The 16,842-nt window shown below is 36.5% G+C and overlaps 1 protein-coding gene across 41 annotated transcripts in view; it reads left to right on the top strand.

Moving 5' to 3' along the window:
- The window catches only part of SUPT3H (SPT3 homolog, SAGA and STAGA complex component), a 408,871-nt gene that overhangs the window by 289,787 nt on the left and 102,242 nt on the right, over window positions 1-16,842 (top strand). For 34 of the 41 annotated variants that reach the window (XM_081519022.1, XM_081519017.1, XM_081519018.1 and 31 more), the window contains 3 exons: window positions 4,307-4,419; window positions 5,205-5,312; window positions 8,879-9,046. In XM_081519022.1, the coding sequence (XP_081375148.1) occupies window positions 4,307-4,419; window positions 5,205-5,312; window positions 8,879-9,046 (389 nt within the window). The remainder of the gene's footprint in view (window positions 1-4,306; window positions 4,420-5,204; window positions 5,313-8,878; window positions 9,047-16,842) is intronic. The other 7 variants (XM_081519052.1, XM_081519053.1, XM_081519034.1 and 4 more) reach the window with 1 other exon arrangement.

Below are 16,842 nucleotides of genomic sequence, written 5' to 3'. Positions count from 1 at the left end.
ATTCACCAGTATTTTGTTTTTATATTTATATAAGTCAGATCATCATTTCCCTTTAAAAGTCTTTTAAAATCTGATATTAATTCACAAAGCTCTAATTTAGTTATAATTTGATAAACCTGTTTCCAGTCCTTTCAACCCCATTGTTTCATGTGTGGTTTTGGAAACAGACACCTAAATTTTCTTTTTAATCAATCTGAGAGTCTCTTTCTATTTTAATTGATGAGTTTAATTTACATGTATTTACTTACTTATACATTGGGGTTTATATATGCTATCTTATTTTGTGTTTTGAATTTACTGTGCTTTTTTATTTGGTTTTCCTCCTTTTATTTGGATTGATGGGCTTTTCTTGATTCCATTTTTCACAAACCAGCTTGTGTATTACTTATTCTAGTGCTGTTATTTTAGTTGCTATCCTTAATTTTTCTAAAGCACATCCCTGGCCTAAAATTTCTCTAAGTTGGTAAGTACAGGCAAACCTTGTTTTATTGATCTTTGCTTTGTTGGGCTTCATAGATAGTGTGTTTTTTTTAACAAGTTGAATGTTTGTGGTGGCCCTGCCCTGTGTCAAGCAAGTCTATGGGTGCCATTTTTCAAACAAGATTATTTTTAATTAAGCTATGTACATTTTTTTAGACATGATGTTATTTTACACTATTAATAGACTACAATATAGTTTAAACATAGCTTTTTATATGCACTGGAAAACCAAAAATTTCATGTAATGTGCCTTATTGCAATATATGATTTATTGTGGTGGTCTGGAGTCAAACCCACAGTATCTCCAAGGTATACTTGTATCTGAACTTTCCATCTCAGCCAAATTTTGTTTTTCCCAAGCCTCTGAAAGTACTTTAAAACACTCCTTTTTGTCTTGAAAAAATGGCTTTATTTTGTCCTCATATTTAACTGATAGTTTAGTTAAGTAGGAAATTGTAGACTAATAGTTATTGGTTAAAACATGATTCCATTGTCTTTTTGCCTCTGTTGTTGGTTAGAAATCTGATGTCTACTTGTTTTATGGTTTCCCTGTGGGAGAAAAGAAAAGAAGGAAGATATTGCTGCCAGGCCCTGCAGTATATGGGGAATTAACAGGCTGGCAAGCAGTAGCTGATCAATCTCTCTCTCTCTCTCTTTAGTCACTAAGTCATGTCTGACTCTTGTGACCCCATGGACTATAGCCTGCCAGGCTCCTCCGTCCATGGGATTCTCCAGGCAAAAATCCTGGAGTGGGTTGCCATTTCCTTCTCCAGGGTATCTTCCTGACACAGGAATTGAACCCAGGTCTCCTACATTGCAGGCAGATTCTTTATCAACTGAGCTATGACATCATCCCTATTTATAGCTGATCAATAAATACATATAAAAAGAAAGAAAGAAGGAACCCCTACTATAAAAGTTTCTAGGGAAGGGACTTCCCTGGCAGTCCAGTGGTTAAGACTTCACCTTCCAATGCAGGGGGTGTGGATTTGATCCCTGGTTGGAAAGCTGAGATCCCACATGCCTCATATCCAAGCAAACAAAGCATAAAACAAAAGCAGTATTGTAACAAATTCGCTAAAGAGTTTAAAAATGGTCCACATCAAAAAAAAAAAAAAATCTTAGAAAAAAAAAATTCCAGAGAAAACCATGCCCTCTTAGGAAGGCTATTTTTGATTCACCCAAATAACAGTGATTTTGTAAAGAGAGAAGTTGCAGAAAGCTTTCTTCAGAGTGCAGTGAGCATCACAGAGGGCCCTGAGGGAAGGATCAGGACTGGAAAGGCTGGTGGAAAAGGGTATGGCAGAAATAATGAAATACCATGCAGGGGTGAGAGGAGAGAATGGAATGATCAGAGAAGCTTGAATTTTGACCCAGTCACTGGCGAGAAAGACAAAGTATATGAGAATTAACTAACCTTACATTTCCATATGAGGTTATTATGTAAAGTTTATTTCCAGCACAGGCTAAAAACCAAGGAGTATCAGAAAGAGGATGATCCTAGGAACTTTTGACCTTTGGTCAAGGTTCTGAGTAAATTGATAAATTTATTGATCATTAGTATTCTGAATAAGTTGATAAATTTATCAATTTATCTGAATAAGTTGATAAATTTCTAGGATTACCTTTTCTCCTGATACAGTGAGAAGAGGGGTGAAGGAAAAGGAACTCATTGAGTCTGATGCCCCCTCAGATCTGGTGAAAACAAACCCTCATGACTGGAGGTATCTGTGCCTCTTGTGCTGGACCCACTGTTACCCTGGAAGGATCCATCTTTGAAACAGTCCTTCCCATGTGCCAGGGACAGAATTCTAAGAACCTTCACCTGTTTCAGGAATAGCAGTAACCCAGGTGGTCTTGCAGAAGGAAATGGCACCCCACTCCAGTATTCTTGCGTGGAAAATCCCATGGACAGAGGAGCCTGGTATGCTGTACAGTCCATGGGGTTGCAAGAGTCAGATGCGACTTAGTGACTGAACCACCAAGTGGTCAAATGCGACCTCTGTGCATCTTTTTTGATGTATGGAAAAGTTTGGATCCTATCCTTTATTAAAGAACTATCATTTGTTTGTTCTTTCATTCATTCACTCACTCATTTCTTCTAGAAATATTTATGGTGAGTACACTAATGCTAGGCACTATTCTGGATGCTGGGATACCACGACACACCCAGGGTCCTCACCTCTGCCTTCTCAGTGAGGAAGAGCTAGTTAGGAAGCTGCCCATTCTATTGCGTAGGTGGGCAGATCTGACCAAGAGCTGTCCCTTCCCTCACTTTTAAAATCAAGTGTTTAGAGCAAAGTCACAAAATACCTGTTTCCCTGTTACTGTCTGTCAAAGGGAGAAATGAATAAGGTACATTTTATTGATCTTGCCAAATTGCTGCCTATTAACTTCAGAAGTATTCCACAGATGTGAACCAAGTGTTTGTGAGCTGTTGCAGCTTCCTAGTTGGATGGAATGTTGCATGTCAGAGAGCTCTAGGAAGATAGGTTTCTTTTGGGAGATAGCTTTAAGGAGGATCACCATAACTCGGCCACAGCTGACAGCTTTGGATACATGCTTCAATAGCAGGACTTAGTGTCTCCTGTGATTTATTTCACAGAAAACTCTGTAGGTGGAATCCAGGAGGACTGTATCTATCAGGATCAAAACATCATGCTTGGAGTTACCATTAAGTGTTTCACAGACTTGTGGGACCAGATTAATCAAAAGAATAATCAGTTGATTTTTTTAAAAGATGATTACATTATAGATGTGATGAAATCTTCACTATCAATCTCTTCCTCTAGGTTACTAGTTAAATTAGTCATATCTAATGAAGGCCCTATGTCACGTTAGACTGCTTAGCGTTGTGGTGGTTTCTAGATGCCTAACAGAAGACTCCTGTGTGCTCAGTACTGTTAGATATGCAGAGAGATGAGACGCGTGGTGTCGACCCACAAAACTTGTAATATGGCTTGTGAAATCACGAGCAGACACAGAAGGATCTCTGATAAGTGTTCGGTAAATGACTGGAATGGGGAAGTGTGCCTGTGGCCCATATGGGCAGGATTCGTATGAATGAAGCCAAGTGATAGGACACAAAAGTGGATTAACTCAAGCCCAGGTGACATTTTAATTAGGGAATGATATAAAGGCAGCTTGGAATCATTCTGGGTAATGGCAACCCACTCCAGTACTCTTGCATGGAAAATCCCATGGACGGAGGAGCCTAACAGGTTACAGTCCATGGGGTCACAAAGAGTCGGACACGACTGAGCGACTTCATTTTTGAGAATCAGGCTTAAGAATTTGGACACGTTTTTCATCAGGAAAATGTAACCACAGGCTTAGATCAGGCCAGATATCAGTTTGTTCTGTTTAATTCTAAATTCACAACTTTGAGCCTACTCAAGAAATAGACCTATTTTGAAAGGTAGTAAAAATATATTTCTGTGTGTTCCTTTTTTCATTACAGGTTCTTTCTTGCAGGATTTTCTTTCCATTAGAATAAAGTTAAATCAAGCAAGTGATTCTTCTGACTATTGTTAGAACAGAATCTATGGTCAGTGATAACCTATTCTAACACACTGTAAGAAGTGCTAAACATTCAGTGGTTTAGTGTACGTTTAGGCAGCAGAGATATGAAAGGTGCAAATGTGTAAGGGCATTCTTGGGACTAGAATATATCTAGACACTAATAAGTTTTCAAAAAAATTGCATTTTATACGCATTGTTTTCATATGCAGTTTTCAATAGATATATTTTTCACTTTGTGATAGTAATATGCAGTATTAAAACAATTCAAAAACTAAATATTCTCTACTTTTTTTTTAATGACTAGCCAAAAAAGGGTCCAAATTTCGAGACTGGTTGGACTGTGGTAGTATGGAGATAAAGCCCAATGTTGTTGCTATGGAAATTTTAGCATATTTGGCATATGAAACTGTGGCACAGGTAAGAATTTGAATCTATTGTATCAAGCTGTATGTAGCTGGTTTCCCCTTATCCCTGTCCATGATCAATTCTTCTTCCGCCTGCTGCTCTACCAGGACTGAGAACAGCCATGAGTTCTCTCCTATGTTAATCTCACTATTTGCTGAAATTTAGGTCAATTAGGTTTCCTTGCATCCTCAGCTCCAGTGGGTGTTAGGCAAAAGTGACTGTTTCTTGCAACTTTAGCCAAACCAGAAACTATCCTTGCATAGTTTTCCTCAACATTGAATTCCAAGTACACATCTCTCTTGCTTAGAGATTATTTTTGGACTTTGAAAAATACCTCTCTAGAAATGTACAGTCCACTGAGTGCTTACCAAAACCTGAGTCTGGAATCACTGTCCTCAAGTAGTTTCTCAAAGCCTGGTTCTCAGACTGCAAGCATCAGCTTCCCCTTGGTTCTTGTCTAAAAATGTAAATTTCTCAGCTACAACCTAGAGCAGCCCTACTGAATTATTATTTACTCTCAGAGCTTGGAACCCAGAAATCTGTGTTTTAAAATGTTTCCCTGGAGATTACAAACTTTGAGAACCACTCCACTAGGAGGTCAGAATATATCCTTTACGTTCATGGGTAGGTCCACTTACCAGCCATGAAAGCGTACATTTATGTCCACAATACAGATTTTTTAGGCAGACCATCTTACTAATAACATTTGGGATATAATTGCTTGTATGTAGTTTTACCATTTCAGTCACCTTGGTGATTGTTTCCAGCTCTGTGACTTTCTTATTCTGATCTTCTAGTTAGTGGATCTGGCTCTTCTTGTGAGGCAGGACATGGTAACCAAGGCAGGAGATCCCTTCAGCCATGCCATTTCTGCCACCTTCATTCAGTACCACAACTCTGCTGAGGTAAGTATTAAAAAATCTGGCTTTGACACATCTGCGGGTTTTTTTTTTCCCTCATGTCTGTTATTTACATTAGTAGTTCTAAGAAAAAGATTATGTAGGAATATATAGCCTTCAGTCACAGAATCCTAATACATTCAGCATTCAAACAAATACCTACTATGTTTCAGGCCCTACCAGTCCACTTAATGCAGTGATTTTATCACCTTCTCTTAGCCTTATTCAGCACTCCTGGCCCTTCAGTGAAAGAGTAGCTCTCATTTCCATGGGAGATGAACACTTGGTTTAGTTAGCTGAATAACATGGAGAAAAGTTATGTAGCTAATTTTTGCTTCAAAGATGAAACGGTTATTTTATTCATGTAATAACAATTCCTGGCATTATTGATCGTTGGACTTTCCAGTTATGGATCCATCTCTAAACATGACTTAAAGGAATATGGCTCCATGTGTCCTTCGTGGTTTGATTGATCCAATCATGTAAAAATCACATCCTTTCTATATTCAGTCCTGTGGGGACTGTGAAGTCTTCTTGCCAACTTCAAGGCTTTGTATAATAAGTGTGTATCATTTTTGGCATAAAAAATAATCACTGTAAACAATGTGTGCCTAAAAACCAGAAATGTAACATCTAGTTAATGAATTTGCAAATAATCTGACTGTTTTTTTTATCTGACTGTTTTTTTTAACACTAACATAAACATCAGTTTCATATAATTCAACCTAATGTCCATAAATAGGGCAGCAAGGAGGTCTGGTTAACACTCACATGTATAATGTGAAGTGAGCCTCAGATCAAGTTAGGTGAAACCTATAACCTGAAAATGGCTACTAAGCCCCTTTGAGAATCTGAAGAAAACTGTAAAACCTTTCTCCATAAATACATCTGCACATTTTGTATACAACTTCAGGGCATTCAGAGACCCTCTGAAACCATTCCATGAATATAAAGGGTCTGTGAACCCATTGGACTCCAAATTTAAGTGTCTCTGCTCTAAGATACTTATGAGATATATAAAGATATATGCCTGTATCTTATTACAAGCCAAAAGTATGACATCTTTTGTATGCCCCTTGTGGAACCAGATTGGCTTAGAACTAAAGTAGGAATTAAAATGTTTATGCCCATTAAAACTCCATCTTTTTCTTGAAAAAGATTATACATCATTATCAGTGAATATGCTTTAAAAGTCCCTAAAGCACACCCAGTTAATTAAACACTATTTGTTTTCTTTATGTTACAAACCCAAATTATGATGTCAAAGAATACCCTTTAAACTGTCTTTGGTACGTGTTCACTTTATGAATATGTGTATAAGTATGCTTTTCATTAACATCAGACAAATTTGTTGTAACATTTCTAATTAAAGAAATTTACAGTGAATATAACAAGCCAGTTTTCCCTTAACATTCAAGGGATTGCTTACGTGGCTAGGAAAACTCTGTATTCCCCCCTACTTTCTTGATTCTCCAGGGTGGCCAAGCTGTCCTGGGCAACTGCTCAGCAACCACAGCTGCTGCTCCCAGCTACCCAGCAGTTAAGAAAGATGGCTTGTGTGTGTTAAACTTCCTGGGCTCTCTGGGAGTTGGGAGCAGGAGTGTCAGAAAGTATCCTGGCTAAATATGTTGATACAAGCCTCCAGCATTTCCCTGGCCTGCCAGACACCCCTCCTCCAATGTGACTGGTGGTCAAAATGAACATTCAGAGGGACTGGAAGTCTTTCTGCCCTTTATTACCAGACTCAACACACAAAAATGGCCACGCTAGGCCAGGAATCCTATTCATCAGCATTGCAGGTCAGCAAGCAGAATTAAGGGCCTGCTTTAGGGACTTTACCAGGATAGGTACCAGTGGGGGCTCTGGAGACTAATATGATCTGTATTCAGGGAAACAGAACATTTTGCAAAACAAGCGAAGCAGTAAATGAACAAACAAACAATTCAAGATTTTATGTACTGATTTCCAAATGAGTGCCGTAGACAGAAAGTTCAGAGATAAAAGCAACTCCCTAATTATAGTGAAAGAAGACGTCAGAAAGGAAGTTGAGTGTTGAAGAAAAGATAAGACTTTGATGAGATGGTAAAAGTGGGGAAAATACTGTAGGCCTTGGAGGTAGCATAAGTGCAGTTGTACAGGGAGGAAAAAAACTGATAAAAATATTCAAGCCAAGGATTCATTGCGAAGGGAAGTAGGAAGTTAGAAAATAAAGGCCTTAGACGCTTAGGGAAGGAAGAATTGAAAGTTTCTTGGCTAACAAGTGATGAGTTCAAAAGGGTGTTTTAAGAAGATCCAAATGGAGGTGCTATGTACAGTCAATTGGATTGGAAACGCAAGGCATGGAATTAATCACATGCATTCTATTTTAATAATTGTCGTTCTCAAACACTAACCATGTAAAGAACTGAGCTAGCTAAGCTTAGGTTTCTCAGATTATCAAGGTTAATATTAATTTGAGTTAATTTTCCAGACTTTTTTTCAAACATATGGTTTATATTCTGGAAGTAATGATCTCAAGGAATTACCTTGTTTTTCCTAAGAGCAACTCATGCCACATTAGCTTTATTCCTTTTTGTTTGATGTTTCTAGGCAAGCAGATCAAAGAAATATCTCTTGAAAACAGTATCTGAATTTCAGCAAAATGTTTTACAAAGTTTAGCATAATTTTTAAAATACATTACAAAGAACTGTAGGTCAGTAGATAGCATGGTTATTACGGTTGATAGGATCGGGAAAATATAGATTTATAATACCATACATGAAAGAGACTTATTTGCCTATAAGTTTCTTATAAATAATAAATATTGTGATGGTACTGAAAAGGAAACATCACAACAGTTTTTGTTTGTTTCAGTATCTAGGCACCATCCTAGAGGATGGACATTGACAAAGTGGAGGCTCTCTAAAGGAGAGTAATAGGGGTGGGAGGAGGACCCTGAAAGCATGTCTCATAATAAGTGGTAGAAGGAACTTGAGGTGTTTGACCTGTAGAAGAGGAGAGGCTGTGAGATAGGCAGTCTTCAAATATTTGAAGGACCTCCACGAGAGAGAGAGAACAGACTTGCAGGCATAGTCAAAGAAAGCGGGTAGATATGAGGGATATTCTGAAGGAAGGAAGCAACTAGGTGTTGGAGGAGCTAGAGATAAATCTACAGTGACCCTAAAGCACTGAGTTTGAGTTATTTCACCTTGAAGTGAAGGCTGGTCACCATGATACAAAGAATGTCTGAAAGGCATCCTGTTTGGGGGAAAGTTTAGAACTTCCTTTTGAGTACTTTTGAAATACTGGCATAACTTCTCAGTAAAAATATCTGTATCTGACTGAATCAGCAGAAGTTTTGGAAGCTGTATCTGAGGAATCCTAATTTTTATCTGAATGATCAGACAGATTAGAAATTAATATATTTAGACCCTTAGGGGCAAGATGATGGCATGTTTCTGTGGACTGGATAATAATAAATGGGGTTTTTATATTTGTAACTTTCAAATATTCTTGAATTCATGAGCTAACTAAATAAAATGTTAGTAGAAGTTCTGGTTGCCTGATTTCAGAGCCACATCTCTTTGGACAGGGGTCTTGCATGAAGCCCTATCCAGACTCTCCTGAGAACACACCTCCTCCTACACCAACAGCTCCATCGGCAGGCTCACAGCACTTGGGGAAGACCACATCAGGATCCCTAGGGAATGGGAGTGCTGGACAAGATTCAGCTAAGACCAAACAAAGGAAAAGAAAAAAGGTTAATGATATTTTTCTATTTCTTTCTTTTTTCTTTTTGGTGCAAAGAAGAGAGATCTTGGGGCTTGCCTGGTAGCTCAGCTGGTAAAGAGTCTGCCTGCAATGTAGGAGATCCTGGTTCGATTCCTAGATTGAGAAGATCCCCTAGAGAAGGGATAGGCTACCCACTCCAGTATTCTGGGGCTTCCCTGATGGCTCAGATGGTAAAGAATCCACCTGCAATGTGGGGGACCTGGGTTTGATCCCTGGGTCAGGAAGATCCCTGGAGGAGGGCATGGCAATCCACTCCAGTATTCTTGCCTAGAGAATCCCTAAGGATAGAGGAGGCTGGCAGGCTGCAGTCCATGGGGTCGCAAAGAGACAGACATGATGGAGCGACTAAGCACAGCACAGGGAGATCTTACTGAGTTCACAGGATGGAAAATGTGTTCTGTTTTTCTCATTGATCAGATTTTTAGAAGCAGCCAATTTATAGAAAGATATTGATGTTTTCTGATATTTTATTATAAAAATTTTCAAACATACAAAAAAGTTAAAAGAATTGTAGAGTGAATACCATATATCTATCATCTGATTCTGCAATTAAAATTTTACTGTACTTAATATATTTACTATATTTACATTGTATGTACATCTGATTATTCTTTTATCCATCCACCAGTTCTTTTTTTTTTGATACATTAAAAGGTAAGCTACAGGCATCAGTATAATTCATGCCAAAACACATCATTTTGTATAATGTATACATTATACAAAGAAATTTATAATGTATACATTATACCTTTTTTAAAGGTAAAGTTTATATACAATGTACCACTCAATTCTTAAGTATACAGCTGAATTTTGACAGATGTATAAATTCACTGTTTTCTGATACCCTCTCAAGATAAAAAAAAAAAAATTACGATCAGTTCAGAAAATTCCTTCACACCTCTTCAAGGCAATCCCATCACCATCCCCAGAAAAGCAAACACTGTTCTGACTTTTTAGTTCTCTCTCTTCTGGAGCCTCATCCAAAGAGAATATAATATGTATACTCTTTTGAGTGAAATTTCTTTCACTCAGGATATTTTTGATGTTTATGTTTTTAAGTACAAGTGTGATTTATTCTTCTTTATTGATGAATAAGTTGCTTGTATATCAGTTTACTCATTCTCATTTTGGTAGTTAGGCTATTTCCAGTTTTGGGGGTATTATGAATATAAACCTGTTATGAGCATTATTGTACAAATCTTTATGGACAAGTGCTTTCATTTTTCATAGATAAATGAAATTACTAGCTAGAAATGAAATTATTGGATCATAGAGTAGCTATGTGTTCAGTTTTTAAAGAAACTTCAAGAACTTTTTCCCAAATGATTATATCATTTTATCCAAAGCTACAGTAATCACAACAGTATGGTACTGGCCCAAAAACAGAAATATAGATCAATGGAACAAGATAGAAAACCCAGAGATAAACCCACATGCCTGTGCTCAACTAATCTATGACAAGGAGGCAAAAATATATAATACAATGGAGAAAAGACAGTCTCTTCAATAAGTGATGTTGGGAAAACTGGATAACTACGTGTAAAAGCATGAAATTACAACACTCTCTAACACTATGCACAAAAACTCAAAATGGATTAAAGACCTAAATGTAAGACCAGATATATAAAAGTCTTAGGGGAAAACACTAGGTGGAACACTGTCTGATATAAACAAGATCTATTTTGATCTGCCTCATAGGGTAATGAAAATAAAAATAAACAAGTGGGACCCACTTAAACATAAAAGCTTTTGCACAGCAAAGGAAACCATGAACAAAACGAAAAGACAGCCCACAGAAAGGGAGAAGATATTAGCATCCACTGTTTTTAATCACACGTCAGAAGATTTTGTAGCTTTGTTTTTGTGTTTGTAATGTGCTGTTTTTCTCTGGATATTTTCAAAATCATATCTTTATTTTTGATTTTCAGCAGTTTGACCATGATATCCATAGACATGGTTTTCTTTTGCATTTTTTCTGTTTAGAATTCTCTGAGCCTCTTGAAAATTGAATACTTTTAAATTGAGGGGGGATTATCAGCAATTATTTCTTAAGATATTTTGCCTGCCTCATGTTCTCTATTCTCTCCTTCTGAGACTCCAGGTATATTTTCGTTAGTTACTTTGATACGTTCAACGTGTGCCTGAAGCTCTGTTTAATTTCCTTTTCAATCTTTTCTCTCTGTTCTTCAGGTTGAATAACTTCTGTTGATCTTCCCTTATGTTTCAAAGTCTATCTACTGTCAGTTCAATCTTAACACTCATCCATTAATGTCTTGTTTCCGATATTTTGTTTTACAGTTTTATAATTTCCTTTTGATCTCTTTTTATAGTTTATTGTTATTTTTTATCATTTATTACAACTTTTATTTCATAATAGCTGTTTTAAAATTCTCATATGATAAATATCTGGATTGTTTTGCTCTCCATTGAGTATATGTCACACTTTCTTGTGTTGTTGTGTGTCTAGTAATTTTAAATTATATCCTGGACATTGTGAGTAGTATATTGTAGAGATTTCAGGTTCTGTAATATTCCTATGAGAAGAGTTGGTGTTGGTGGTGTGTTCATATGTATGTTAAGCAGACTGTTTACTCTTCTAGATGGAACTCTATAAACTCCAAACTCATTCCTCTTCAGCAGCTAGACGCTCTCTTCCTTTATTTAGTTTTACCTTGGTTTCTTGGATTCAGTCCCACAAAGGAATAGCTTAGAAGTTAGTCAAAGATTTGGGTAAAATTTATACACTGAATATTTGTCTTCCTTTCTTTGATTCTGTCCTTTTGGGGGATTTTCTTTTTCTCTTTACACCTACTGTGGTCGCCCTGAACTCTGACCTATAGTTCTTCATGCCTCTAAGGTCCCGTGACCCTGTACTGACTAGGGCCTACTCTTGGGCTAAAACAGAAAAACAGAAAACCAAACCATAGCCATTCCCTTCTCCTGTATATAGTACTCGCCCTTTCAGTTTTTGTCCACGTTAGATCACTCTGTTGCTTTCAGGTACTTGTTTTTTATAACTTGTCCAAAATTTATACTTTTCTCTACAAGTTGGTTGGCACAATAGAAACTGTTTGCCACTACTAGTAATGGAACTGTGCCCAGATATAATCTTATAATTGATAGTAAGCAGATTTAAATTTCATCCTCATATCTGGATTCCCCCTTTTATTTTCAAATGACAGATCTCAGTGCTTATTTATTAAAGAAAACTCTGAACTATAAGGAACTTCTTTATTGTAAAGTCGTTCTAAAGAATTTCAGCTATAGTGCTCTCGAACTCATTCAGTAACTAAAACTAGAGTAGTAAAACATTACTTAAGGACCTCTTCAGTGGATTTGCTGTACAAACTATGTAGAAATTTATAATTAACCTGGTAATTATGCATACGTAAAATAATTTATTTTTTTTTAATTTATTTATCCACATCTTCTACATTCAAGAAAGTGAAAGTGTTAGTTGCTCGGTTGTATCCAACTCTTTGCGACCCCATGGACTATAGCCCGCCAGGCTTCTCTGTCCATGGAATTCTCCAGGCAAGAATACTGGAGTGGGTTACCATTTCCTACTCCATATTCAAGCTCTTGCTATATTTTGATTTTTTACTCACTGGAAACCTCAGCTGTGATGGTACTAAAAGCCAAGGGACTTGATGTATAATCATATCTTAATACTGTCATTTTAATCTTGGGAGTGTCCCTTATCTTCACTCTATCACCTATAATGTGGGGGGTTGGGAACGTTTAGAATAGATAATATCTTGTGTTTTTTCCAAATTTTATAATATATAAATCTTTGAATTTGGTAATTCTTTATTGTCTTCTTCTCAAATACCTTTGAATTTGGTGATTCTTTATTGTCTTCTTTTCAAATACCTTTTCTATTTTTCAAATACCTTTACTAATTTCTCTAGTTTAAAAACAAAATCACTTCCTACTTACATAGAATGACAGATTACACAACATCTCAGTTAAATTTTGGAATGAGAAAATTAACTGTATTATACTATAGCCTTTGGCCAAGGAGTGGCCCAGCTTCATCTGAAGGGAAATCCTCTATAAACTTGAAGAACTGAGCGAGCTCTGTGTACAAGAGTGAGAAGAAATAAGACACTTGCCTGCCCACTCTGATCATACATCAATCCATGTGGTCAGTGACGGACAGAAGTCAGTATTAACACTACTAACCTTTCACTTGCTCTGATCGGAGATACATATTACTCCTCTATTACACCTCTGTAGAATCTAATGTATCAAGTTTAACAGAAGATGTAGTCGTGAAAAGAGTAAGAGACCGTTACCTGAGATTCCAGGTCCTTCTCAAATATTAGATTACCTGGCAAGGGGAAAGCTGAGAAAGGATTAAAAAAAAGTTGTTTCTTCCCAACAGCTTTTATGTTGGGAAGAAAAGAGTCAGATAAGAGATCCTGGGGCAACAGAAGTTTCAGTGTAACTTCTTGTACCGCAGTTGAGAGTTGAAACTGTTGAAGAATTTTATTCAGTTCAAGCCAGCAAGGACAGAAGAGGGACAATGCTGAGATCCAGGAAGTATGGAGAACTCCATACGATACTTCAGCTTCCAGTGTTAAGCAGCAGCTTCTGAATAAAAAGACATAACTAAAAACGAAATGGAAGAAGCCAAGAATGGAATATGAATACAGCGGGGGAAGGGTACCTGACATATGAAGAAGAACTTTACCAAGCACCTTGTTCTTGACTTTAGGAAATTAAGAGTTTAGTCCCCACAGAAATTCTGACAAATACACTATAGACAACAAGACTCAGTATTTTGTCAAACATGTGGGTTTCATTTTTGAAAATTTAAAGAATATTCCAAGATGTGGGCTTTAGCAGAATGAGAAAGCTAAATTGGTATATAAATCTAACAGTCTTCATATATATTTATAACATAATATTTTTATTAGTGTAGCAAATACATAAATTTAATGCTAATCCTTCTGTAACAGTTTTGAAGACTTACAAAATTTATGAAGTCACTGCTGAAGTAAAAATTCTAAACTTGATATGAATTTTGAACTTAAACAGATTACTAGTACTTTGGTGAGGGAAGGGATGTTTACAGAAATGAGAAGGTATTTTTTGTGGTGAAAACACAATACTGCAGACACAACATTTGAGATTTAAAGATTTCCTTGCAAAGAACTCAATGGGCAAATCAGGAGGGTGAAGAAGTGCATGTGGTAACTTATGCGGGGGTTTGCAGTGGCTTAATTATAGCAGATAAATCAGAAACTGGCAAAATAGAAATTTTAATGACATTTTTCACAAAATTGAATATTCTTATTTTTATATAAGGTAACTTCATCTTTTTAGCAATGATAACATCATTCAAACAGGATGGCTTACTTGCTGCCATCTTACAAATAGTGACCACAAGTGGTTTCTAACTTAAACTTCCTTCTTCAATGTTCTGAAGTGAACTGAATCGCCATGCCAGAAGTTCTGAGAGATTTTGACCAACATGTTCTATACCAAAATCGAACTTATTTGGGAAAGTAAAGGAGGAGTACCCTCTTCAATGGCCATGTAGCAAAGAAATAAATCCACTTTTCAGAGAGAAAGGAGCTTTCACAGAGGAAAGCGCTGGAAGAACCCCTTACCCCCTTAGTCTGCAGGATATTGCCCTCTTAATGTCCCCATTTTGTATGGGGTTGGCCAAAATGTCCGTTCTGGCTTGTCTATAAGATCCTGATCAAACTTTTTGGCCAGCCCAACTCACAGAAGAGTCTTTAGCCTCACCAGGTACTTGATAATTGCATTTATTCTAATATACTCCAACTGAAACAGAGTACTTGGGATAAGAATCAAAAAAGCATTTTTTCTTTTTAAAGAAAAACTATACGTACACTTTTATATGAGTGCCAAAGTGAGGGGTTAAGATAATTTAATCCTTGTTATTGTGGGCACAGCAGTTGCATTATTTAGGGTATTGTTGGAATGAAATTGAGAAAGATACTCTATAGAGTATATTCCTATTTGGCTTATTTCAAATCTTGTTAAAAGTAATAAGAAATAATCAAGCTCTCATTTTATATTTTAGTCTTATTTCAGGTTCAGCTTTAGCAGATGCTCTTTTTAGGAATGTTTTAATTACTTTACTAGCTCATAATAATTAAAAAAAAAACATGCAAAGGGCACAAAAAATATTTAAAGGGCACAGAAGGATATACAGGGAAAAATGTTTCTTCTAACCCGTATGCTCCAGACACCCATCTGCACCCCAAGAGAAAGAAATTCTGCACTGTTACTAATTTTGGGGGTGTCTTTGCAGAAATAACCTATGCTTAAATGAGCATATACTGTTCAGCCTTTTTTTTTTTTTTAAAAAAAGCTGATAACATGGTTATCCAGTTGTACACCTGGCATTTTCTCCAACAGTGTGTCTATAGATAGCTCCATGGGAATCTATATGGAGCTGCCTCCTTCATTATGGTGGTGGCTGTGGTTTCTGTTGCATTGAATGAAAGTATCATAATTGATTTTATGGTTCTCTCCTTGATGAACATTTGCTTCATTAATTCAGATAGTGCAGCAGTGACTGTCTAACTATCTGCATTATTTTTTGCCTGTATAGTATGTATCTGCAGGATAAATCCTTAGAAATCATGAAGTTGATACATCAAACATGGTTGTATTTTTTCATTTTGATAAGATTTGCCAGATCACTCTCAACAGAGGTCATGCTAGATATACCTCTACAAGGAATTCTGAGAATGGTACTTCTACAATGAGAGTGATAGTAATACATGGGCTACTATTTCTTTCTCTTGATTCTTTAATGTTGATGACTTGGCATCTGGTACCTACTGCACTTTTAAGTAAATTAGCTTATCATTTCAAGAGCATGGATGTGCTGTTTTTAATTTAAATAATAACCTAATGCTGCTGATAGCTAACATATGTCAGGCATTGTTCTAAGAGGTTTAAACATATCAACTCATTTAATTTTCATAGCATCCCTATAGAGCAGTTAAAATTATTATCCTGTTTACAGATAAGGAAACTAAAATAACAGGTATCTTACATGACTTGACAGAACTGGTAACTGAGATGGCTGGGATCTAGACCAAGGTATTTGAGAAGCCAGAGCCTACAACTAAATCACAAACATAATACCCCTATTTCATTTTTTTATAATCATGTTACATACATTTCTTGAGTTGAGATTCATACTCTTATTGCAAATAATCTTTTTCATTCTTGTGTCTTTTTGTACTTTCAAACCTGTCTTTTACAGATGAGGCAGATTAAAGTAATAGTTCTGTTTTATTTTGTTTTTGCACAGAGGACACCTAGAAAACTAGGAACCAAGTTGAAATGATCTTCTATGACCATCCCCTGTATTATAAATAAATATATAGCAATTTTACATTTTTTATTTTAAAATTGATGATGCTCAGGTTATTTCAGAAATACATCCAACAAGCTCCCAAGAAACATTTATAGTAATAAATGTTTAAATGTTTTTTTAAAAAAATAGCTTCCTGTAGTTCTTTCAGCAAGCTCACATGACACTTTTCAAATGCTCACAACTGGCTGTGTTCTTCTGTACCTTGACATGCGGGCCTAGGTGAAATATTGGGGGCATAAAAATTGCATTTGGTTGGTCTGCTTCGAAGGGGTCATGTAAAAGTCATCTTTGGTTTGCTAATAGAATTTTTTTTTTTGTTAGATGTAGTATATGGCAGCACTGATGTGCATCCTAAGGGAAAAAAACGTCCATTTTATAAAAGTTTATTTTCATAT

This window comes from Giraffa tippelskirchi, chromosome 8 (genome assembly GCF_054371585.1).
Source record: "Giraffa tippelskirchi isolate mGirTip1 chromosome 8, T2T-mGirTip1v1.2.pri, whole genome shotgun sequence".
Taxonomy (NCBI): domain Eukaryota; kingdom Metazoa; phylum Chordata; class Mammalia; order Artiodactyla; family Giraffidae; genus Giraffa; species Giraffa tippelskirchi.
The sequence above is the reverse complement of the archived record's forward strand: the minus strand, read 5'-3'. Positions and strand labels throughout refer to the sequence as shown.